The following is a 26,550-nucleotide window of genomic DNA, read 5'->3' as shown; positions in this document are numbered from 1 at the left end:
AGTCAATTACAAACTGCTGAGTCCGTCTCAAGTCTGCGATAGTACAGAAAAGAAGGCGATTCTTATACATTATAGGATCAAGATAACATGAATACAGCTTGGTCAGGAATTTGATCAAAAGTAAAACATAAGTAATAATCGTTACAATGGCGGCACCTTGCTGACCTCCAGGGGACTTGAGTTTCATATTATTATCTTGTCTTTGTTTTAAGAAAGGGAAGAAGTTGTTTAGGAACAGGAAGAGATAGTTGTTCAGCTTGTTATGTATTAAGACTACTTCTAGCTCCAAGCCTTATCTAGACTCTCAGAGTCACCCGGTTCCCATAGACAGGCTGTCTCGGTGTATTCTGTGCCTTAGGTTATATGACATCAGTTTAAATTCACTTGTACCAAGAAAACTTGACTAGTTTTCCCATCATGCCATTATTTGCTTCACACAATACCACATTGCCTCCCGCAGTGTTGAGGCACAGTGTCCAGGCATCAAGGTGTGATTCAATGCTAGGTAATGACTCCCACATGCTACATGGTCCATCTGCCCACGGGAATCCACTTGGGTTGTGTGAAGTGCTCACTCAACCACGATTGTCAATTCCCTATTAGTAATATCCTTCAGCTGTACGGTCAGAGGCCTCGGCTGCCGATGGCGGTTATAGATGGTCAGTGGAGCAGACAGGCAGGGACAAGGGATGCCCCTGGAATGGGTACACATGAACCAGGGGTTGACGCCATTGCTCCCCCCCACCCCCAGCCCCACTCCCCCACCCTCACGTCGGCCACCCCTGCGGAGGGTCCCCCACCCGAGGATCACCCACCATCCGCCGAGCACTGGGGGTGGCAAACCCAGCACCTAGGGTGCCCGCAGCAGTTCTTCCACCAGGTTCACGTTTTTCAAAATGAGCACTAATCGGCGCCAGCGTGACCACTTGCTGGGGAGGCCAATGAATGACGAGAGGCCATAGGATATGGGGTGGCTTCCGTTAATTGAATGAAAATAGGTTTTAAGTGGTGATAATTGGTTTCTCACCAGGTAAGATCCTGATTTTGCCTACGGGAGAGGGCGCTTGCATCGCAAACTGTTTGGCACCTGCCGCAGTTCTTGTTTTCAGCCTCTCCCGCTATTCACCGACTTTGTTTCGCTTAAGTGAAAGCGCAACAAGGTCAGAGAATCGCACCCTTTAGCTCTCTCTTGACGGGCGGGATTCTCCGTTTCTGAGACTAAGTGTTGGCGCCGACGCAGAATTCGTGGACTTCCATGACAGCAAAATTGGTGTCAAACCTGGATAGATTCAGTGACTGAAAAACGGTGCAGGATTCACTGAGTCTGTGATTGACACTTAGGAGGCTGACAAGCTGCAGCCGCATATACACATTACCGTCCCCACACACACTCATCCCAGCCAACAGTATGACACTGACTGTGCTGGAGCATACCCATACAGTTGATGAGTTGGATGGGGACAGAGGATACCTCGGGAGGTGGCCTGGGGGGCACCCAATCAATCTATGGCCTTAAATACACAGTGGGCTGCCAGCAGCTTGCGCAGCTGCATGGCTGCCTTTCCTGCTGCGGCAATGGTGTTCCGCGTCCATCCCCCGCGACTCCACAGCCACCTCCTGGCCAACCCTGCTGCTCCCCGGCCCTGGCAGAAGCCTTACAGCCAATGACACAACTGTCAGCAAACTATGGCGATGTTGGACACTTTCCGTACCTCTCTCTCTCAGCAGCCACAACGGCGGTTTTTAAATGCACAAGCGAACCACGCCGTCGGGAACTCGGCCCATTGGAGGCAGAGCATCGCGGAGGCCGTGGAGAATACTAGGTCAGGCCCGCTGATGATACGCAAACGGTGTCTACTGTATGTGTGTTCCGGACTGCATTGACGCCACTGTCGAGGTGACGGAGAATAGTGATTTGGCATCAAATTGGCACCCGCTGCGATTCTAGCGTCAGAACCTATTCTCCATGTCAGCCAATGGAGAATCCCGTTGTTGTCTTTCTGCCTCTCTTTCTCTCTCTCTCTCTCTGACTCTCTCACACTGTCTCTTCCCGCCTCGAACTTGCCTAACATTAATCGTGGCTATCAACCTGTGCCAGAGAACGCTCATCTGCAAAGCTGAGGCCAGTTGGCGAGAACTCCCGGATGTTCACTGAGACCAGAACAGAATAAGAGAGTGTCCAAGGTATTGTGATGTCCCTTGAATTCAATATCATTGAGACCTGCAAAGGGACATTTAGATTTTCGATTAGGAAACATCAGAATTGGTTTGATGAAAATGTTCAAGGTATCAATGAACTGATTAACCGTAAGTGCAAGAGTTTCTGTGCCCTGCAGAAGACCCAAACGCAAAGCAAAACAAACTGGCTTACCAGTAAGTAACGGCCCAAGGTACAGTGGTGCATCTGTGACATGAAGAACATGTGGTGGGCAGATGAGACGTGGTGGGCCTAAGGGGCTCTTTTTGTGTTGCATGATTCTCAGAGACATAGGAAATTAGCACTTTGATGACATGAATGATATCCATGGCTTCACCACTGCCACAAACACTATTTATGGCCCAAATACTCAATGTCCAGCTCCTCTGAAGGCTAAGGATGGGGTGATCTGATTAAGAAAAGGGAAGCTATCAATTGTCATGTTCTTGTGCTATGGCCAGTAGGAATGATGCACAATCGAACATCTAGTTTTTGACTAATTAAAGTAATTTATTATAAAACAAATGTGTTGTAAAGATAACTATAAGAAATATATTATTAACTACTAATACTAATAAATTAACCAACATCTCCGGAAGTGGTGAAAGCCGTCAGACTACTGAAGAACAGCAAAGCCGCAGGAAGTGATATAGGGCTCAATTCAATGGGAAAATTTCAAAATCCAGTTTTGGGCACGTTTGGCGTGGTGTTTCGCAAAGGCCTGGTTGGCGATATCACGTCCCATATTCAATGGTACTTAGTGCCAAAAATGAGCCCCACATGATTCTCAACATTATTGGCTCCCTTGCTATCTGATTGGTCTAACTCATGCCTCAGCAGCTTTCCGCTAACAAGGGAGAGCTGCTTTTAAGCGCGCCTTCACCATTCACTCCCAATCAACACACAAGCATGTCAATTCACAGACCTGCTCCTTGCTTTGGGGATGCCAACGTCTCAAGGCTTCTCAAAGCTGTGGATGAGAAGCGGACTACCCTGTTCTCCCGAAGGAGTCAGAGGACCAGCAGCAGGGTCAGCAATGCCGCTTGGGAGGCAGTGGCGGTGGCTGTCAGTGCGGGCAGCATGACCAGGAGGACCGCCGTCCATTGTATAAAGAAGACAAACTACCTCCAAAGAGCTGCAAGGGTAAGTTACATGATTGCTTATGCATAATCACCACATTGATTGTCCATTGGAGGGAAAATATTTGACAACCTTTTCAATCAAGAATCAATTATTAACAAGTAAGTCTATTCTAGCATCAATTCTGCCCCTCAAAATCCCAGATCCCCCCCACTCCCCCAAATCACTGGATGACACCTCGCACCCTCCCCACATACGATCTTCGTGCTTGTTCCTCAGAACCCGCAGCGCCCAACAGTACAACCCCTTCATTTCCAGGTGGCGTTCCCACACATGCCACCTGCTATAGACCTGCTTGATCCATCAAGCATGTGGCTCACATTGCCCTCTCTTTGGCTCCGCAGGAGAAGGTAGCCCATAATAAACAGGAAAGGGCCAAGACAGGGGCGGAGTCCAAGAGATTCGAATCCTCGCCCCTTTGAGGAATGGGTCCTGGAAATCACGGGGTTGCCTGAAGAAAGAGCAGTCACAGACAGCGAGGTTGGCATGTGCCAGTGAGGTGAGAATCCACTGTTCCTTCACCCAGATGGCCTGTCAGACAAAATGATCCTTCCCTCTCACTGACCACATGTCCATTGATTTGCAGGACCTCCATCTGTTCACACCAGGCCATCCGGAGTCAATTCCTCAGCCTCACCACCCAGTAGAACACTTTGGAGGAGAGCTCCAGGGGATCACCTTTAAAGCATCAAAGCTATCACCTGCACTCCCATCATCGCAGAGCCTCACACCTCGGTTGATGACATTACTGGACAGGCTTCTGGGGAACAATCTGGTGAGCACTATACAGTTGCTGATGCACATCAGGTTGAGGCAGGAATATCCAAGGGAGAACACGAGTCACAAAAAAACCAGCAAGCTCAAAATGCACATGACTCAACCCCATTGATTTGGATTCATGATGAGAACCTGGAAAATGTGGAACACTATTAGTACCTTTCGCAGAATCCTGACATTGACAAAGAAATCCAGCATCACCTAAAATCTGCTGGAGCAGTCTTTGGCCAACTGAGGAAGGGAGTGTTTGAAGATCATAAAATCTAAACTGAAACCAAGCTCATGGTCTACCATGTGGTTGTAAATCCCTATCTTACTGAAACATGGACAATGTTTAAGAGGCACTGAAGCCATATCATCAACGTTGCCTGTGAGAGATTGTATGTGTTAAGTGAGAGGACAGATGCACCAACATCAAAGACGGTTCAAAAGCAGGCATCAACAAGCATTGAAGCAATAATTATCTGCCATCAACTTTGTTCAGTTGATTATATAGTTCAGATGTCAGGCTCCCAAAGCAGATGTTCTTCTCCCTGCTCAGTCAGGACTGTAGCATAGTGGTTAGCACTGTTACTTCACAGCACCAGGAACCTGAGTTTGATTCCTGTCTTGGGTTAAAGTCTGTTCGGAGTCTGCACGTTCTCCCCGTGTCTGCGTGGGTTTCCTCCGGGTGCTCCGATTTCCTCCCACAGTCCAAAGATGTGCAGGTTAGGTGGATTGGTCATGCTAAATTGCCCCGCAGTGTCCAAAGGTTAGGTGGGGCTGCTGGGTTATGCGGACAGGGTGAAGGTGTGGGCTGAGGTACGGTGCTCTTTCAGGGGCTACTGTAGACTCGATGGGCCGAATTCCTTCTGCACTGTAAATTCTATGGTTCTATGACACCAGAGAAGGACAGATGGAGCACTTGAAGGATGTGCTGAAAGCCAACATGAAGAAATACAGCATTGACACCAACTTCTGGGAGACCATCGCCCTGGGCCGAAATAGATAAAGCAGAATCTGTGGGAAGGATCCCAGCATTTTGAGACCCAACGATGACAAAACGTAAAGGAAACCATGGTCCGAACTAATAATGCATGACGAAACATCCTACATGACAACAAATTCCCAACACGCCATAAAGCCTTTGGATCCCAAATTGGCCTCATCAGCCATCTTTGGATTCATTGAGGTTTACCATCCTTGCTCACAAGGGATAGCCAATAATAATAATAATTGATGAGAGACATTCGACCTGTCAGGTAGAGCTTATACATTTAAAGGTTGCTGGATAGGTTTAGCACATTGTCATTTGGGCATTGGAGTACACCAAAATCTGAAAAGTGTGCTTCAAGAAGAATATTTGAATACATTATTAATGTCTTTAAATAGTTCTGATTTGTGCTTCTGACACAAACAAGAAATCCAGCTCCAATATGGCAGGTGTTTGTGCCTTTCTGCTCAGACATTTGAGGCACATTGGAGGCTTAGGCACCTGTTTGATGCCCAAACAACAGATTCAATTCCATTGAATTTCTAGGCAGCAAGTTCACGAAGCACATAAACAATAAAATAAAGAGCCCATTTGCATTTATCCCAAGTCAGTAAATGACCAAGAATTATGTAGCCAGTTTATAGTGCAATAGTTTTCCATGAAAATATCCTTGAAAACATGTGTCAGTTCATTCACTTATGGATTGCAATTTGAATGTGTGTCCTCTTGAGTCTGGATGTGCATTAGAAGCATCAAAGGATCAGTAATATGTGAGTGCTTGGCATGAATTTTGTTGTGGGGGCTGAGGACAGTGGCTTTGGTCTTCTCAGTATTTAATCTAAAACATTCTTTCCATTCAATACTGGATAAAGGACAAGCAACATGACAAATTAGATGCAGTAGAGAGTTTGAGAAATATATTAGTCAGTGTACATGTATATGTTGCTGAGTGGCAGTGTGTAATTAAGAATTTGGAGGGCATGAGATCCCTGGAGGCTCCAAATGTAACAGTTTGGAACCAAGAAGAGAAGATAAAGGGGTTTGTATAATGCACCTTTCTATCAATTGCCCATTAAATTATCATAGAATCATAGAATTTACAGTGTGGAAGGAGGCCATTCGGCCAATCGAGTCTGCACCGGCCATTGGAAAGAGCACCCTACCCAATCCCACACCTTCACCCTATCCCTGTAACCCAGTAACCCCATTCAACCCAACCTTTTTGGACACGAAGGGCAATTTAGCTTGGTTAATCCACCTAACCTGCACATCTTTGGACTGTGGGAGGAAACTGGAGCACCCGGAGGAAACCCATGCAGACACTGGGAGAACGTGCAGACTCCGCACAGACAGTGACCCAAGCCGGGAGTCGAACCTGGGACCCTGGTGCTGTGAGGCAAATGTGCTAACCATTGTGCTACCATGCTGCAAATTAATTCTCCAACATGACTTTTGTTTTGCCTTTCCTTGATTTTGTTGCCAATCCATTTCAATCTTAGTTACAGCTCTTTATGAGCTGTTAAATTTCCCGACACCCACCATTTTGTTAATCTCCCAGTTGCCAGCTAATATGGGACCAGGCTAGCTAATTTAATGCTGCTTTATCTTATTTGAGTTTGTAAAGTTTTAGTTGACAAAATTGTTTTTCATGGAAATATTACATTTTTCTGTATTGGTTCTGTGAAATAGAAGAGTGACTGCATGCAGTAAAGGAATACTGGATCCATCAGTTCTGCAGAACAATTTCAAATACACTATAAAAAAGTGAGTATTAAATATTTTTATTTTCCTGAATGGTATTTATGGGCTAAATGAATGACATTGAGATAATGGGTTATATTTTCTGCCTGACAGGATCATTCCCGAAATGTATAGGTTATTAATGGAATATTCTGCCAGCATTTATCCTAACTTAATTATCTGGATAACTTCAATTGAACCACATGGTGCTCTTGCATAGATCTTGTGATCTCTTACGTAACAAATGGGATCACTCGCAAATCATCTGAACTGTAATTTCACACTACTGACGCCTGAACTCGACAGTCTATTTATCCCATTCATGTAACATGGATGTTAAAGCCAGCCTGGTTGTGCATTTTGAAGAAGCATGGTTTGAATGCTAAAAACTGTGACCAAAATTATTGTAATAGATATGGAATTCAGTGTTTCTCTATCTTTTGAGTTCTTCGCAAACCAGAGATCAGGCCATCTTCATATTACAGTCAAAATGATCTGGAGTTTTGAAGAAGCTATTACACTCCTTATTTTCTTCCCACCTGTTGCCATAGTTCTCCCTATCTACCTTGGAAATACTTAGAGAGTTTGTTTAAATTGGATGATTAATCTAGAATTTTGGCTGCCGGATTCTCCGTTCCTGAGACGTTGCTGCCAGGGCAAGATTAATGGTGGCACGGTAGCACCGTGGTTAGCACTGTTGCTTCACAGCGCCTGGGACCCGGGTTCGATTCCCAGCTTGGATCACTGTCTGTGCAGAGTCTGCACATTCTCCCCGTGTATTCATGGATTTTCTCCGGTGCTCCGGGTTTCATAGAATTTGCAGTGCAGAGAAGGCCATTCAGCCCATCGAGTCTGCACCGGCCCTTGGAAAGAGCACTCCACTTAAACCAACGCCTCCACCCTATCCCCGTAACCCAGTAATCCCACCTAACATTTTTGGACACTAAGGGCAATTTATCACGGCCAATCCACCTAACCTGCACATCTTTGGACTATGGGAGGAAACCGCAGCACCCGGAGGAAACCCACGCACACACAGGGAGAACGTGCAGACTCCGCACAGACAGTGACCCAGGCTGGGAATAGTGCTCTTTTGATCTGAAATCTTCAACGGAAAAGTGTAGTTGAAGGTCGGAGGAGATGTTCCCCCGGGAGTGGCATGTCTGCTGGTTATCAAACCAAAAGGTGAAAGGCCTGGCCAAGGAGCTGGAAGAGACCTGTGGCGCAGCAGCTATTGGAAAGATGCTGTGGAGGAAGGGTCAGTGCAAGTTGGAAGGCCCCAGATGGAATGGTTGATGCCCTTCATCAGGAAAGATTTCCGTCAGCAGAGGAAGGAGATGCAGGAGGATGGATCAAAGGCTATCGAAGGGGCTGTGGCGCCCCTGAAGGGCTCAATGGAGAGGGTGGAAAAATGTCTGGAGGCACAGGGGTCGCTTATCCTAGAAATGGAGAGGTTGATGTCGGAACACAACAACAGAGTGATGGCATTAGAAGTGGAGGTGGGATTCTTCGGAATAAATGCACTAAAGAACTTTTAGTTCTTAGACTAGTTAAAGTTTTATTATTTAAAAATTGTGCGGGTAAGATAACTGTAAGAATATCATCAAAAACTACCAACTATAATACATTAATTCTGAGCTACTATAAATTGTAACTATCTACGACAAAGACTCTCTATCAACTCCTTGAGGTAAGTGTCACATGGTTGTTCTCTACTGCCACCTGCTCGTCAGAGGTCTTGTCTATCATAATATACATAACTGCTTATGCATATCATCACAATGGGTAGAGCGGGGGTTGGAAGGAGCAAGGTGGCTTTTTTCTTTTCCTCCGAAGGGGGGGGTTTCTTTTTTCTATTGGGTTGACAAAGGATAGCAGGGGTGTAAGGGGATGGGTGTCGTCTCCCCCCCCCCCCCCCCCCCTCCTGCTGCCTGTGGCTGTGCTTTTCATTTTGTTTGTCTTGGGGGAGGTGACCTATGGTCAAAATGAGTCTGTGTTTGGGTGGAGAAGGGTGAGGTCCGCGGGGAGCCTTCTTCATAGAATGAAGAGGTTAGGGTGGGAAGGAGGTAGGATGGTCAGTTAGAGGAACCTTTGGGCAGGAGTTGTCACGCTGGCAGGTAATGCTGGTGAATGGAAGTGAGGTGCAGGAGAAAGCCGAGAGATGTGGCTATGGGTGCGGGGGGGGGGGGGGGGGGGATATGACGCGGCGAGGTTGGAGAAGAAGCATGGTCAGGGGCGGAGATGGGGCCATCTTGATGGGCCAGGTACAGGATGCAATCAAGAGAGGTAGAGCTGAAAGGGGAGGATGACGGATGGTAGGGTGAATGGAGGCGTAAGCCCCCCTGTAAGGCTGATAACATGGAACCTGTGAGGGCTCAATGGACCAGTGAAAAGACCTAGAGTCTTTGTGCACCTCAGGAGTTTAAAGGCGGAGGTTGTCTTTCTGCAGAAGATGCACCTCTGCATGAAGGACCAGGTTAGGCTAAGAATGGGTTGGGTGAGTCAGGCATTCCACTCGGGGTTTGATTCAAAGTCGCAGGGGTGGCCATTCAGCTGGGCAAGAAAACGGGATTTGTGAGCGCGAAGAAAGTGAGGGACCCAGGTCGGTGATATGTGATGGTGAGTGGGGTATTGGTGAATGTATATGAACCAAATTAGGATGATGTAGGTTTTATGAGAGGGTTGCTGGCAGCGATGCAAGACTTGGCCACGCACCAGTTGATTGTGGGAAGAGATTTCAATTGTATCCTAGAGCCGAGGGTAGATAGATCGAGCCCCAGGGCAGTGGGTAGGATCGGAATGGCAAAGGAGCTGGGAGGGTTTATGGAAAAGGTGGGTATGGTGGACCTGTGGCATTTTAAGAACCCGGGGGCAGGGAGTATTCCTTTTTCTCACATGTTTATAGAGAGAATCCAAGAATCAGCTTTTTTGTGGTGAATCAGGAGGTTTTGGTTAGGGTGGAGGGGGTGGAGTACTCAGGGATAATAATCTCAGACCATGCGCCCCATTGGTTGGAAACTCGGCTTGGATCGAGACGGGAACAGAGGCCGAGGTGGAGGCTCGACTCAGGGTTGTTGGCAGATAAATGGTTTTGTGATAAAGTGCGGGCTGTGATTAAAGATTATGTAGAATTGAATCAAAACAGGAAGCTGTCGGCGACCACATTTTGGGACGCACTAAAAGCGGTGGTCCGCTGGTAGGGAAAGGAGGAAGGATTATGAGTGGTTAATGAACAAGATAGTTGAGGTAGATAGGGGGTATTCGAGGGTGTCCACCACGGAGGAATTGGCAAGGAGGAAAAGGGGCAATTTGATAGGTTGATGACGGGGAGGGCAGTAGGACAGCTGCGTAAGGCAAGGAGAGTGCAGTACGAATACGGGGAGAAGGCAAATCGAATGTTACACATCAGCTATGGAGGCAGGCTGCGTCCAGGGAAATATTGAACATACGGACTGAGGCAGGAGGTGTTTTCGGAGCTGGGGAAGATAAATGAGGTGTTTAGGGATTATTATAAGGAGCTGTACAGGGCGGACTTGGAGGGGTGAAGACATGGGACGGTTTTTTAGACAGGCTGGAGTTTCCACAGTTGAAGGAAGAGAAGAGGCAGGCCCTTGAGGAGTCTTTAGAGCTGAGGTACGGGTGACATTACACAAACGTACAGCATGTAAAGAGTTAATGTTATGTTAAGCCTCACCACAAGAGGGAGGTAAAGGGCAGTGCTACATATTGCACAGGCTCTTGGACTTCTGGGTCAGATTAGGTTAGAACTCAAGTAGATTAGATTCAGTGTATTACAGAATTAGTTAAAATATAATTGTTATAGTTAATAGATATAGATAGTGTTAGTGAATGTAGTTTAATTCTTATATGTATGTTTGCTATTTGGAATAAGTGTCAAACTCACATTTAGCAGTGTTAAAATTAAGTTAGTTTAGTTCTTTAAAAACAGCTTTGTGTATCTTTGTGATCACTACATCTACCATCCTGGAAACCCCTCACAAAGATCACCACAGGAGATACTGGACACTGCTGGGCAGCACAGTAGCACAAGTGGATAGCACTGTGGCTTCACAGTGCCAGGGTCCCAGGTTCGATTCCCCGTTGGGTCACTGTCTGTGCGGAGTCTGCACGTTCTCCCTGTGTCTGTGTGGGATTCCCCCGGGTGCTCTTGTTTCCAACCCAGTCCAAAGAGGTGCAGGTTAAGTGGATTGGCCATGATAAATTGCCCTTAGTGACCAAAAACGTTAGGAGTTATTGAGTTACGGGGATAGGGTGAAGTGAGGGCTTAAGTGGGTCGGTGCAGACTCGATGGGCCAAATGGCCTCCTTCTGCACTGTATGTTCTAGTTCTGTAAGGGGTATGAAGTCGGTGAATGACCTGGAGCCCGATGGCTACCCAACGGAACTTCATAAGGAGTTTGCAACGGACCTAGCGCATCATCTGTTTAGGGGCGTTTAATGAGGCGTTGGAGAAGGGGGAGCTGCCTGAGACGATAACGCAGGAAACAATCATATTGATACCGAAGAAGCGGAAGACCGATTGGAATATGGGTCTTACTGGCCCATATCGTTGTTAAATGCAGATGTGAAAGTGTTAGCTAAGTTAGTTGGAAGAAGGATGGAAGGTTGTATCCCGGGGTGGTTGCAGCGGATCAAATAGGCTTCGTAAAGGGCAGGCAGCGTTGTAGTAGTATAAAGAGGTTGTTAAATGTGATCATAACCCTGTTGAGTGCTCAGGTATTAGTGGGAGTGGTGTCCATGGACGCAGAGACGGCATTTGACTGGGTGGAGTGGCAGTACCTGTTTGAGGTACTGGGAAGGTTCGGGTTTGGGCAATAGTTTGTGGCATGGGTGCGCCTGTTGTATATGGCACAACTGACGAGTGTACGGACCAATGATATGGTTCACAAAACTTTGAATTGCACAGGGAAACAAGGCTGTTGTGCCCACTGTTGTTTGCGCTAACTATAGAGACTCTGGCAATGGCTCTGAGGGGGTCGACAGTGGCATGGGATTACGAGAGGACACAGGGAACATTGGGTGTCGCGACCTATTATTATATGTATCGGACCCACTGGACAGCATGGAGAGGATCATGGGCCTGTAGGGGAAGTTCATGGCATTCTCGGAGATAAGTTAAACATAGGGAAAAGCGAAGTGCACCCTGTGAACAAGCTGGGTCAGCGAGCCAATCTAGGGGGGGGGTTGTCATTTAACGTAGTAGAGACAGATTTAGATACCTGGGGATTCAGGTAGCAAGGGAATGGGCGATGCTACAAAAATGGAATCTAACAAAGCTGGTGGAGGAGGTAAGGGAGGATCTGATGAGGTGGGACACGTGGCATTTGACTCTGGTAGAGAGGGTCCAAATGGTGAAGATGCCAAAATTCCTGTTCATATTCCAGACACTTCCGATCTTTGTTCCCTGCTGGAGCAACTGCTGCTTCTGGATATGGAAGGGAAGGGTAAGATCAGGGACATATACGGGTGGCTGGGAAAGCAGGGAGGTGAACAAGAGGTGACAATTAAGGAGAAGTGGGAGGGGGAAATGGGAGAGGAGAAAAACTGGGGAGTATGGAGTGAGGTGTTACGAAGGGTAAATGCGACCTCCTCGTGCACATGTATGAGCCTGATACAATTCAAGGTCGTACACGGTACATATGATCTGGGCAAGAATGAGTGGGTTCTTCCAGGGAGTGGCAGATGACTGTAAGAAGTGTGGGCGGGAACCAGCAAATCATGCACATATGTTCTAGGGCTGTGAATAGTTGGAGAGATTCCAGGTGGGAGTGCTCGCGGGGCTAACGAGGATAGTGGGGGAGGTGGTTGAGCCAGACCCTTTGCTGGTGATACTTGGGACATCAGAGAAGCCGTTATCTGATGGAGGGGAAGCAGGCCGACATTGTGGCTTTTGCCTCTCTTATTTCCCGGCGAAGAATATGACTGGAATGGCGATCGATAACGCCACCGGAGGTTGCGGCCTGGCTGGGTGACTTATATGACTTTCTGCAGCTGGAAAAGATCAAATACGAATTAAGGGGATCAGCGGAGGGCTTCAAGGGAAAATGGGGGATGTTCGTGGTCGTGTTTGAGAAGTTGTTCGTCACCGGGGTGGTGGTGAAAAAGGGAAAAAATTTGTACAAATTGTATAACTGTGTTGGGGGTTTCCCCAAATTGTTTCTGTTTTGTATCTTTATATGTAAGATTGGAATAAATACATTTTTAAAAATTATTATGGAGTTCTACGACAGCAAAAACTGTCGCCGCATCTGGACCAATTCATTGACCGTAGATAGTCTAGCACCGGTGCCTTGTGGAACACAATTGATTCAAATCGGAAACAGCGCCGGATTCACTGGGTTCTGGATTGACACTCAGGAGGTTGACAAGCTGCAGCCGCATATACACACTTCACTCCCCACTCACACTATCCCAGCCCACACGATGGCAGCAAGACGCCCGTCCTGAGATTCACCATTGCAGAAGTAGAGACCCTGTTGGACGCTATGGAGGACAGGAAGGTGACCCTGTACCCTAGGGTGGGAAGGAGGCTGCCAACCACTGCCATTCGCCAGACCTGGGCACATGTGGCAGAGGTGGTCAGCGCCATCGGCACCACCATCAGGTCCGGCCAAAAGTGCTGGAAAATCCTGCACAATCTCCTCAGTGCGGCCCCTGGCACCAACCCCGGTCCCACACAACCGTAACCACCACAGCCGGAGGGCGGCAAAAACCCCACCCACACCACACTCCCCCACCCAAACATGCCGCCATGGCTGGGTGCCCTGGCCACTGAAGCCACCAGCTACCCACCCCCTGGGCTGCATACGTTGGACTGTCCAACACTGCATTTTCTGTCCCCTTCCTGCCTCCTCCAAGGAGAAGGCCATGCACAACTGTTGGGAGTGGGAGAAGACTGCAAGCAGGCCTGCGTCCCGCAGCAGAGCAGAGAGCACAGGACATGGTTGGAGGGGCCGGAGAAAGGGCAGTCGCTGGGGTGGAGGTTGACATCGGGTGAGAAATGTGTTCCCTCCCCCTCCCCACCACCACCATCCCCACACCCACACAACCACCCCCCACACCACACCCACCCTCACACACTCCCACCACTCCCTCCCCCACCTCCCCAAAGCAATCATGCATCTTGTCTTATGTCTTGCAAGAGCTGCTGGTGATGGGACAGCCCTTCTGGTATCCCCGACCCCAGCCACAGTCAGAACCCCGTGTTTCGACCATCGTCAAGGACAACACCGACATGCAGGGGAGCCCTGCATCCTGAGACACCCTGGAACTCGGGTCCGGGGATGACACTGACTTCCCATCACAGCTGCCTCCAACACCCTCCATCTTCCCAGAGACACTCACCTCGGCTGGGCACTTTAGTGAAGAGGTCCTGGGGTACTATCTGGTGCACACCACACACATGTTCCAGTACAGCAGGTGGAGGTTGGAACTCCCAAAGGGGCAGATGTTCGGGGGGCAGTCCGACCCCAGGGACTAACTGCTGTCCAGATGGGTTTTCAGGCTTCTGGAACGGACGGTCCCATCGATTGTGGAGATGCAGTCGCAGTGCCATGGATTGCATGAGGGATTGCCAGCTAGCATCCTTCACCTGCTACCTATGTCAATGGGTGGCGTCCTTGGTGGGCGCCTTGGGGGCGAAGGTTTCAGGCAGGGGTCAGGATGTCCAAGGCTTTGGAAAATCTGTGCAGGCGGTGGCTGGAGGCCCAAGACAGGGCTGTCCTCTCACAGGCAGCCATGTGCCAGAGCCACCTGGACACTGCAGTGGCACTCCTGAGTGTGGTCTAGTCACAGTGAGCCATAGCTGAGAGCGTCAATGGCACGGCCCAGTGCTGGTCGTGGTGGCACAGTAGCAGCGTGGTGTGGCGCAGTCCCAGATGGAGATGGTCCACTCCCTGTGCTCCATGGCTGCGAGCATGCATATGCTGGTTGAGTCTAGAGCTGGCCTCCGGGACTGGCAGTGCCAGGTGATGGGGAGCCTCAGGAATTAGATCCATCAGCAAGCTTGTCTCATGGAGTAGCCCGGGGGCCACCAGGACTCCAAGGGAGGAGGTGATGGGGTCCATGCCGGTGACTCCCGCAGGGGAGGTGCCCAAACACTGCAATACCTCGGAATCCCCCCTCCTGTCCCTGGCGCATCACATAGGCAGCGGGCAGATCAGGGTGGCACAATGTCACCTGGGACACTGGAGCAGCAACTGGGCCCATCCAGACGCAGTTGCCCCAGAAGATGGCTGCCAAAGGGGACCTAGGTCACAGGGTATCATAGGGAATCATAGCACGCCACCTCTACTCCTGATATACCGTATGGGGGATCCACCTAGGCGTAGCGGTAGGGCCCGTAAAGCCAGGAAAGTAGACACCAGATAAGTTGGCATGGGTGCAGGGCACAGTATAGCATTCGGGGCTAGGACACATATCTGTATATATTTGTTCACATTAAACATTGCGCACAATGTTACAACCAGCCTCGGTGCTCTGTCAAAAGGGTGTGGGCTGAGCTGGGCTGCCACAGAGGGACGCAGGGTGGGAGGGGTATGGGCGGATGACGAGCAGAGGTTGAGGGTGGGCTGGGCCCAGAGACCGCAGTTCAGCCAGCGCTCATCACTCCCATCCCCACGTCCCAACTCTGCCAACGCGGGGATTAGATGGGAATGGATTGCAAGGGGTGGTGGAGGTGGGATGTGGTGTCCGTTCCCGCAGTCAGTCCTTCCCCCCCCCCCCGTGGTAATATGCATCACTGTAAATACACAAGGGGTTAATGTTAATATATGTAGACTAGCTAGACACTAGGGGGAGCACCAGAGACATCTCTCACACACACATTCAACCAATAGATCAGTTAGATAGGACACGACCAATGGGCATTCACGATACACATAGAGGTGACACGACCACAGGAGGCATTACACCAACCCATATATTTTTTTTTTAAATAATTTTTATTCAAGTTTTTCAATAACAAATTTTCTCCCCACAATTTAAAACAAACAAAGCATGTTTCCACACCAACACAAGAAAAGAACTCAACCCCCAAAATAAATAATAACAAAAAAAACATCAGCAATACAAGAAATAAGAAAATAACAACATAGCAAACCTACCGCCGCAAAAAACAAACCCCCTAACCATCCCCAAACCCACCCCCCCCACCCCCCAAGTTGTTGCTGAGACCGACCACTCTCTACCCCTTCGCCAGGAAGTCGAGAAAGGGCTGCCACCGCCGAAAGAACCCCTGTACCGACCCCCTCAAGGCAAACTTCATCCTCTCCAACTTGATGAACCCAGCCATATCGTTGATCCAGGCCTCCAAACTCGGGGGCCGCGTATCCCTCCACTGTAACAGAATCCTGCGCAGGGCTACTAGAGACGCAAAGGCCAGAATGCCGGCCTCTCTCGCCTCCTGCATTCCCGGCTCCGAAGCTACCCCAAAGATCACGAGCCCCCAGCCCGGCTTGACCCTAGACCCGACCACTTCCGACAAAGTCCCCGCCACCCCCTTCCAAAACCTCTCCAAGGCCGGACAAGCCCAGAACATGTGGGTGTGGTTCGCCGGGCCTCCCGAACACCTCCCGCACCTATCATCCCCTCCGAAGAACCGGCTCATCCTTGCCCCTGTCATGTGAGCCCTATGCAGCGCCTTCAGCTGAATTAGGCTGAGCCGTGCGCAAGAGGAGGAGGAATTCACTCTCTCCAGGGCCTCCGACCACGTTCCATCTTCAATCTCTTCCCCAGCTCTTCCTCCCACTTCGCTTTGAGCACTTCTACTGAGGCCTCCTCCTCCTCCTGAATCAGCTGGTAAATAGCCAAGATCTTTCCTTCACCGACCCACATCCTCGAAAGCACCCTATCTTGCACCCGACTTGGCGGCAGCCGCGGAAACTCCGCCACCTGCCTCTTAACAAATGCCCTGCCTGCATATACCTAAAGGCATTCCCAGGGGGTAGGTTCCACTTCCCCACCAGCTCCTCCAGAGTCGCGAACTTCCCATCCAGGAAGAGATCCCCAAACTGTCTGATGCCTGCCCTGTGCCAACTCCCAAATCCCCCACCCGTTCTCCCCGGCGCAAAACGGTGATTACCCCGTATCAGGGCCCAAACTGAGGCCTTCACTTCCCCCCTATGCCGCCTCCACTGTCCCCAGATTTTAAGGGACGCAACCTCCACCGGATTAGTGGAGTACTTTGCCGGGGGGAGTGGAAGTGGGGCCGTCACCAAAGTCTCCAGACTCGTACCCGCACAGGACTCCACCTCCAATCTCTTCCATGCGTCACCCTCCCCTTCCGTCACCCACCTGCGAATCATCGCCACATTCGCCGCCCAATAATATCCACACAGGTTGGGCAGCGCCAGGCCCCCTACCTCCCTTCTTCGCTCCAAAAATACCCTCCTTACTCTCGGGGCCTTCCGCGCCCACACGAACCCCAGAAACGACTTATTCACCCTTCTGAAAAAAGCCTTTGGGATCAATATGGGGAGGAACTGGAAAAGAAACAAAAACCTCGGGAGCACCGTCATCTTAATCGACTGGACCCTGCCCGCCAACGAAAGCGGTAGCACGTCCCACCTCCTAAACTCCTCCTCCATCTGCCCCACCAGCCTCGAAAAGTTAAGCCTATGCATGGCCCCCCAGGTCTTAGCCACCTGGACCCCAAGATACCGAAAGCTCCTCTCAGCCCTCTTCAACAGGAGTTCACCTATCTCCCTCTCCTGATCCCCCGGGTGCAGGACAAACAGCTCACTTTTCCCCACATTCAGCTTATAGCCCGAAAAGTCCCCAAACTCCTCAAGTATCTTCAGCACCTCTGGCATCCCCACAGCCGGATCCGCGAAATACAACAGCAGATCATCTGCGTACAGCGACAACCAGTGCTCCTCCCCCCCCCCCCCCCCCCCGCACAATCCCCCTCCAACTCTTCAAGTCCCTCAGCGCCATGGCCAAGGGCTCACTCGCTAACGCGAAGAGCAGGGCAGACAAGGGGCACCCCTGCCTCGTCCCCCTGGAAAGCTGAAAGACCGCCGACCTGCTCCCATTCGTCACCGCACTCGCCACCGGGGAGCTGTACAGCAACCTCACCCAGCTGATGAACCCAAACCCAAACCTCCGCAACACCTCCCACAGGTAACTCCCCTCCACCCTGTCAAAAGCTTTCTCCGCATCCATGGACGCCACTATTTCTGACTCCCCAGCCGCCGGCGCCATCATCATGACATTAAGGAGCCACTGCACGTTGGCATTCAGTTGTCTCCCCTTTACAAACCCCGTTTGATCTTCATGAATCACCGTCGGGACCACATCCTCCACCCTCCTGGACAGCACCTTTGCCAACAACTTGACATCTACATTAAGGAGCGAGATCGGCCTGTAAGACCCACACTGAAGGGGTCCTTGTCCCACTTCAGGAGCAAAGAGATAATTGCCCTGGACATCGTTGGGGGCAGAGCCCCCCCCCCCCCCCCCCCACCCCCCCTCCCCCTCCCTTGCCTCATTCAGGGTCCTCACAAGCAGAGGGCCCAGCAAATCTGAAAATTTCTTGTAAAATTCCACCGTGAACCCGTCAGACCCCGGCGCTTTCCCTGTCTGCATACTTCCCAACGCCTCCACCAGCTCCTCAAAATCGATTGGGGCCCCCAAACCCTCCACCCGCTCGTCCCCTACTCTTGGGAACTCCAGCCTATCCAAAAAGCGGTCCATCCCACCCGCTTCACACCGCCCGGTACAACCCCTCGTAAAAGGATCTGAACACCTCATTGATGTCCTTTCCACCCCGCACCAAGTTCCCTCCTGCATCCGTGGCTCCCCTAATTTTTCTAGCTGCCTCCCGCTTCCGGAGCTGGTGAGCCAACATCCGACTTGCCTTCTCCCAGTACTCATATACCGCCCCCTGCGCCCTCCTCCACTGCGCCTCCTGCCTTCCGTGTGGTTAAAATTTCAAATTTCCACTTGGAGATTGCGCCGCTTCCTCAAAAGGCCCTCCTCCGGGGTGTCTGCATACCTCCTATCCACCCTTACCATTTCCTCCACCAGCCTCTCTCTCTCGGCCCTCTCCCCCCTCTCCCTGTGCGCCCGAATAGATATCAGCTCCCCTCTGACTACTGCCTTTAGCGCTTCCCAAACTACCCCAGCTTGCACCTCCCCGTTATCATTAGTTTCTAGATACCCCTCTATGCCCCTACGGTTCCGCCCACACACTTCCTCCTCTGCCAAAAGCCCCCCATCCAGCCTCCACAGCGGGCGCTGATCCTTCTCCTCCCCCAGCTCCAGATCCACTAAATGTGGAGCATGATCAGAAATGGCTATCGCCGAATACTCCGCCCCCACTACTCTCGGGATTAGCGCCCTGCTAAGCACAAAAAAATCAATCCAGGAGTACGCCTTATGAACATGGTAGAAAAAGGAGAACTCCCTACCCCCCCGGCTCCAAAAACCTCCAAGGGCCCACCCCCCCATCTGATCCATGAACCCCCTCAGCACCGAGGCTGCTGCCGGCCTCCTGCCCGTCCTAGACTTCGAACGATCCAGAGCTGGATCCAGCACCGTGTTAAAGTCCCCACCCAGAATCAATCCCCCTGTCTCCAGGTCCGGGATCAGGCCCAGCATTTGCCGCATGAAGCCCGCATCGTCCCAGTTGGGAGCATAAATCTTAACCAAGACCACCCGCTCCCCCTGAAGTCTCCCACTCACCATCACATATCTACCTGCACTATCCGCCACCACGTTGGACGCAACGAACGACAGGCTCTTACCGACCAAAATTGCCACCGCACGGTTCTTCACATCAAGCCCCGAGTGAAACACCTGTCCCACCCAACTTTTTCTTAGCCTCATCTGATCCGTAACCCTGAGGTGCGTCTCCTGGAGCATGGCCACATCTGTTCCCAACCCTCTCAAGTGAGCCAAGACCCGGGATCGCTTCACCGGACCATTCAGCCCCCTCACGTTCCATGTGATGAGCCGAACCCGGGGGGCCATCCCCCTCCCCCTACGCCGATCAGCCATAGCTCTTCCTCAACCCGCCACGCACCCAGGGAACCCCCCAAGCCGGTTCCCCATGGTAGCAGACCCCCTCCCAACCCCCCACTTCACCATCCATTCCCTCACAGTCCCTGCAGCAACAACCCCTTCTTCCTCCTCCCCAAACCTCCCCCCTCCCCAAGCTAGGGCCCCCCTAGCTGGGTTACCCCTAACTTTGTGCTTCCGTGAGTCAGCTGACTTCTGCTGACCCCGGCTACTCCCGCCATAACCATGACCCCCCCCCCCCCCCGATGCAACACAGCCACCAATCCCTCCCTACCAGCACCGCCCCCGCCCCCTCCCCCAATTCCTCCGGCGCGGGAAGAAAGCCCGCGCTTCCAACCCGAGCTCCGCCCCTCAACTCAACACACGGGAAAAAGACGGACACATGACCCATCGGGACCCCAAACTACTCCCCAACCCACCAGTGGACAAAACAAAACAACAAAACACCACAGTAAATAAACAACAGCCCAGAAAACAACCCCGAAAAAAACCAAAATAGCGAAAACGAACAGGCAACATCAATCGACAAACACAGCCAATATAAACGACAGGATACCCAGGAGGGCAAAGCCGCCAAACAAAGTAACACCAACCCATATATAAAGGACACCAGACACATGATCTGCCTCTTTCCAGTGGAGACAGTCAGTGAGTACAGACACAGGGTTGATTTGATATCACTCCCACCACGTGGATTGTAGCAGTCTGGTTAGTCAGTCTGAGTAGCTATAGTAGGATTAATAGTAGTGTCGAACCCAAGTTATAGAAGTGTATATAGTTTAATAAACGTGTTGAAGTTATCTCCACGTCTGATCCTTCCTTTGTCAAGTGCACCACAAGGAAGCCGCTTATGCTACACCAAGAGCATAACAAGAATGATACCAGGAGTGGACTGTTTCAATCTGTATAGCCATACCTCAGCGTACAGTGACAACCAGCAACAATACCCAGACAAGATGTTCGAGATCCGTGTTCCGCAGCGGCTCCAGTGCCACGGCGACCTCCGCGAAAACTGGCAGGCATTCCGGCAAAGGTTATAACTCTTCCTGGTAGCAGCCGACCTACAAAACGTGGTCCATGCTGAAAAGACAGAGCTTCTGCTCGCCATCGCCAGTGCCGGAGCAGAAGAAATCTTTAAAAAAGTTAAAGTTCTCCAAAAGGCAAAACAGGAGCAACTTCCAGGCAGTCCTGGACAAATTCGGCAAATACTGTGAAGAAAACACACTCCAACCAGCAAGAAAAGGTAAGAAAAGCCTTAGTACTTACCACGAGGCTGAGATCCCGGAGCTGAGAACAATTTTGATTGGCGGCTATCTTTGTGAAGGAACTGCACATGCGCAGTTGCGCGAAAGGCGCGCCGAACGGAAGGTCCCTTTGCGCATGCGGAGCAATGGCGAAAACGGGCCCCGTCCAGGAACAGCGATTTGCGTATGCGTAAACGCTTCCTACGTCTGACGCCACATGCGTCATGACGTCAAAGGCCCATTTAAAGGGGAAATGTCCCAAATCAAAGAAAAAATCTCTTAAAGCCGTAAAACAACCCCCTTTCACCTGGAATGACTGCACAATGCCTGAAATTGGACCAGAACATGAAATTTACCTCCAAAGAACCCTGCAACAAGCAGTTACCTATACCCAAACCGATGATTCCGACCTGGAATACTTTGATACTGACCTTTATATTTTCTCTGGACCTCGCGAGCCCAATGCCAGCTCCGACGCAGACAGTGATGATATGGTCCTAGAAGACTATGACGAACCTTTCACCTTGGGAGGCTACCCCCATACTGAATCCGATGCAGATGCGGATTCATTCTTCGCATTTCAGGATCTTCAACCCAGCATCTACGACATCCCGACTCGTGAGTGTAGAATTATGCTGCGGCATGAAACCAAGAGACAGACAGTGGTACAAGCCCACAGAGAGCGGCCTGCTGCCACACTGAGCGTGGTCCACGCACCGCTAAGGGTTCCCGACTCTACGAAAGAAAACAGGCAAGACTCCACACCGCAGTCCTTGCGTGAACAAGAAGTAACTCCAGTGTCACAAACCTCCACAGCGAGTTCGCGGACAGTCTCCACGATTGCAGAAACGCAAGACTCCAGAGCGCAGTCCGTGCATGAACAAGAAGTGACTCCAGTATCACACGCCTCCACAGCAAGCTCATGGACAGACTTTACGATAGAAGAAACGCAAGACTCCAGAGTGCAGTCCTTGCACACACAAGACGTGACTCCAGTGTCATGAGCCTCCGTGGCGAGCTCGTGGACAGCCTCCACGATAGAAGCAACGCAAGGTTCCAACGTGCAGTCCTTGCAGGAACAAGACCATGCGGGTCTAGCAACCTCCTCTGACCAACTAGCAGCAGACGATGCAAGTCTGCCATGCAAACAGCAAGAAGACCATGACAGTCCACCACGCTCCAACGCACAGCAGGATGACCATGACGGTCTATCATGCTCCAGTGCAGAACAAAGCGACGATGACAGTCCAAGCCCAAGTGAAGAACAACAGCAAGACAATGATAGCCCACCCACAGTGTTTGCGCCACCAGATGAAGACTCTGACAATTTACCCAACCCAAGTGAACAGCAAGCAGCTACTGAGGCTCTACCCACGGTATGTGAGATGAGTGACGACAGCATCCCACTTCCCATGTCAGATGTGCAAAGTGACATACCTCAGCTGGTGTGCACAGAGGCACTCAACGATCACTGTGACACCACTGGTGACTCCGGTGACACCACGATACTTCTAACCTCATTCGCTCGAACCTCTCTACAAGTCAATGCATTCCTGCATTTTCCAACTCCAGACGTACAGCTTCAAGAACTCTCAGCGGACTCCAGTGAACCTGCTAAGACTCCGGACGAGGAGCACTGACAAACCACACCTGACGCAGGTGACACAAACGAGACTCCAGACGGGGAGCACCAACGAACCAACACTGACTCAGTTAAGACAGACCGGAATCCAGATGGGGACCAACCAAACACCAATTCACATAAGCCGAACTTTACTCTAGACAGGGAGTGCCGCAGCCTCAGTGCTGGCACGCTCAGGGTGACAGCAGATGCCACAATGACAGGAGATGGATCACTTGACAATTACACTGGGTCAGTAATAACAAGCAGTGGCTACAGTCCGAGAGGAATATACCAATATTCCCCACAGCCATATCCACACATTTTTTCCACACCAGCAGTGCAGCCAATGACAGCTTTTGCTGGACAAACCCAGTAGTCAGGAATGCAGCAGCCAGCGGTCTGTGCAGCATCTTCTCAACCAGGCCAGCATCACGAATTTCCCACGAGTGGAATCAAGACCGAAGGAGGACTACCACAGGCGCAATCTGCACCACAGACTGGATGACTTAGTTACAGCCCAGGATTTGCTGCACCCCAACCTGGCCAAATGGCATATTCCTATCAGATGTAAAGCTCTAATTTCACACCATCACCAGGTATTTATCAGCAGAATCAGCAGCGATTCTGTTTCCAAGTCGACGAGCTTCAACAGTTCTCATCAGGATCACCCTTCCTGCACACCATTTGGCCAAAACCAGTATGTACAGTCTTATCCAACTTCAACACATGACACATACATGACATCGAATTATACTGTTGATGGTACCTCTTCAACGCCAACACCTTATCGGCTACAAGATGCCATCCAACATCACCATCACAAACATCGCAAAAAGAAGGGACTTCAAAACAGACAGTGAAGTGATTTGACCACTTCTTGGTTCCTGTGGCACAGGGACATTGATGGAGTTCGTAAGGACCTGCCACCATCAAATTTACCAACCATGACCAAGATGTTTGATGGTTTTTGGACTCACACGAATTATTTGGACTTATTGTTTCATCACTGTTCCCATGACTTGTATATACCTTAACTCATCTACCTGTTTTTTGTTCAATTTTCTTAAAGTGTACACAAAATATGTAACATATAAAAAAGGAGGGATGTGGTGATATGCATCACTGTAAATACACAAGGGGTTAATGTAAATACATGTAGACTAGCTAGACACTAGAGGGAGCACCAGAGACATCACACACACACACTCAACCATAGATCAGTTAGATAGGACAAGACCAGTGGGCATTCACGATACACACAGAGGTGACACGACCACAGGAGGGCATTATACCAATCCATATATAAAGGACACCACACACATTATCTGCCTCTTTCCAGTGGAGACAGTCAGTGAGTACAGACACAGGGTTGATTTGATATCACTCCCACCACGTGGATTGTAGCAGTCTGGTTAGTCAGTCTGAGTAGCTATAGTAGGATTAACAGTAGTGTCGAACCTGAGTTATAGAAGTGTATATAGTTTAATAAACGTGTTGAAGTTATCTCCACGTCTGATCCATCCTTTGTCAAGTGCACCACAAGGAAGCCGCTTATGCTACACGTAGAGCATAACAAGACACCCCCACCCAGTCAGTGAACCTTAATGGTGGCAATTAGAGCGTCCCATGTGCATTGGCCCTGGCACGTACCTTGTGGAGCCTCCCGTGCTTGCCCGGGTCCCATGTCCTTCCCATCTCTGCCTTCCCCCGCATGCTTCTTGTAAGCGTTCAACCATCTCTTCCAGCATGTCAACCCTCTGCTGCTCGATGTTGTACAGGCCATCACGATGTGGGAGACATCCAGGCACCTGAACCGTTTCTTCAGGACGCCGAAGCACCGCTCGATCACGCCCCTGATCACTGCATGGGCATTGTTGTAGCCGGTCTCCACGTCGATCTGCAGCCTCCGGATGGGCATCACCAGGCACGACTACAGTGAATCATCCTTATTGCCCAGGTGGCAATCCCCCAACCAGGGGTGCACCTCAAAGAGGCCAGAAACCATCGAGTGTGCAAGGATGAAGGCGTTGTGCACACCACTTGGGTACCGGGCGCAGACATGAATGGTGCACATCTCATTGTCACACACCAGCTACGTGTTAATTGAGTGGAACCCCTTTCAGTTTGTGAAGATCAGCCTGTCATCAGAAAGGTGCTCGGAGGGCAATCACCCCCTGGTTCCGGGGCATCTCAGCAATTGGTGGTGAATCCCGCTGTCCGGGTATCCTAGTAGGTTTGGTCTACATTGAAATGGATATTGTGCTGAACACAATTTTTCTGGCAACAAAAGGGAGAAATAAACAGTCACACACAATTCCCGTGTGTGTATTGTAACTCTGTACCTGATTCCCTATCAGGAGGGAAGCCGTGTACCCCCATCAGACACACACAGCACATCGGGACTCGGTGATGGCGTGGATGAACCTGTGCACCAAGCTCTGTGAGGTTCCGGACAGGTCCCCACTCGGCGCCTGGAAGGACCCCATGGAGTAGAAGTTCAGGGCGATCGTCACCTTGACTGCCACCGGGTGAGGGTGTCCTCCCCCATTCCCCCTCGATGCCAGATGCACCATGTCAGGCAGATATGTCACTCTGTGGCCCTGCTCAGCCGGAGTCTTCGATGACATGCCCGCTCTGGCTGGTCCTCGAATAACAGGCGCTACCAGTACACGTGAGGCCTCATGCAGCGCCTTCTTTGCATCTCCTCCTCCTCATCCTGTTGGGCAGTCAGCACTCCACCCTTATTGGCTGTCTCCTGTTATCCTGGGGCAGGCTCCGTTGCTGCAGTTTCCTCCTCTCAAGAAGCTCCGGCTTGTACAGCTGCAGTGCATGCCCTAGGGCGGCAGCGACTAGGAGGAAGGCCACCATTGCTGGTTGAATGCCAAATCCATTGTCTGCAGGGAGTGAAAGGTCGACATGATAGCAAGGAGAGGAACCCCATGCTCAACGGGGTACGTGGTGGCCCAGCAGGCACTTCTGACCCTTCCCCCCCATGTCCCCCTCCTCTTCCCCTCCCTCATGCCTGTACCCCTGGCCCTCTTGGTGCCAGGAACCACAGGGGCTCTGGCCCTAGTGCCCGTTCCTGCTGCCAAGGGTAAATAGAATTTGTAGCATCCTTCCTTCATATTTACTGTATTGTGTAGAGTCCAATTGGTTTGCAAAGTGTAACCAACATTGTGAAAGAACCCTTAAGAACAAAGAAAGGTACAGCAGAGGAGCAGGCCCTTCGGCCCTCCAAGCCTGCACCAACCATGCTGCCCATCCAACCTCAAACCTTCTACACTTCTGGGGTCCGTATCCCTCTATTCCCATCTGATTCATGTATTTATCTAGATGCCCCTTAAAGGTCACTATCGTACCTTCTTCCACCACCTCCTCCGTCAGCGTGTTCCAGGCACCTGTAGTGATATGTATATATAGAGAAACATATAAAGAGTTAATGACTACATCATAGTGTAAGACAACCACGAGATGGCATAACTAGATTCATGTATTTTTCATGAGATTCCTCCTGGTGCTTAGATGTGGCGACCGTGGTGGCCCACTGCTCCCTAGACCTGGAATACCTGACCATGAAGTGCCGTCCATACTATCCTCCATGTGAGTTCACTTCAGCCATTATCACAGTGGTCTACATCAACAGAACACCCGGAGGCCATGTTCATCGTGGCCAGGTACTTCAACAAGGCCAACCTCAAGAGAGTACTACCAAAATTCCACCAGTACATCTCCGTCCCACCAGGGGCGACAACACTCTTGACGACTGCTACTGAAAAATCAAGGGCGCCTACCGTTCCATCCCCTGACCGCACTTT

At 50.6% G+C, this 26,550-nt stretch overlaps 1 protein-coding gene across 1 annotated transcript in view; it reads left to right on the top strand.

The window, feature by feature from the left end:
- LOC119953484 (cation channel sperm-associated protein subunit delta-like) overlaps positions 1-26,550 on the top strand; it is a 760,311-nt gene that overhangs the window by 635,104 nt on the left and 98,657 nt on the right. The window contains exon 18 of the mRNA XM_038777815.1: positions 6,777-6,851. Within this exon, the coding sequence (XP_038633743.1) occupies positions 6,777-6,851 (75 nt within the window). The remainder of the gene's footprint in view (positions 1-6,776; positions 6,852-26,550) is intronic.

This window comes from Scyliorhinus canicula, chromosome 18, assembly GCF_902713615.1.
Source record: "Scyliorhinus canicula chromosome 18, sScyCan1.1, whole genome shotgun sequence".
NCBI classification, from domain to species: domain Eukaryota; kingdom Metazoa; phylum Chordata; class Chondrichthyes; order Carcharhiniformes; family Scyliorhinidae; genus Scyliorhinus; species Scyliorhinus canicula.
This window is presented reverse-complemented; position numbering and strand designations above follow the sequence as displayed.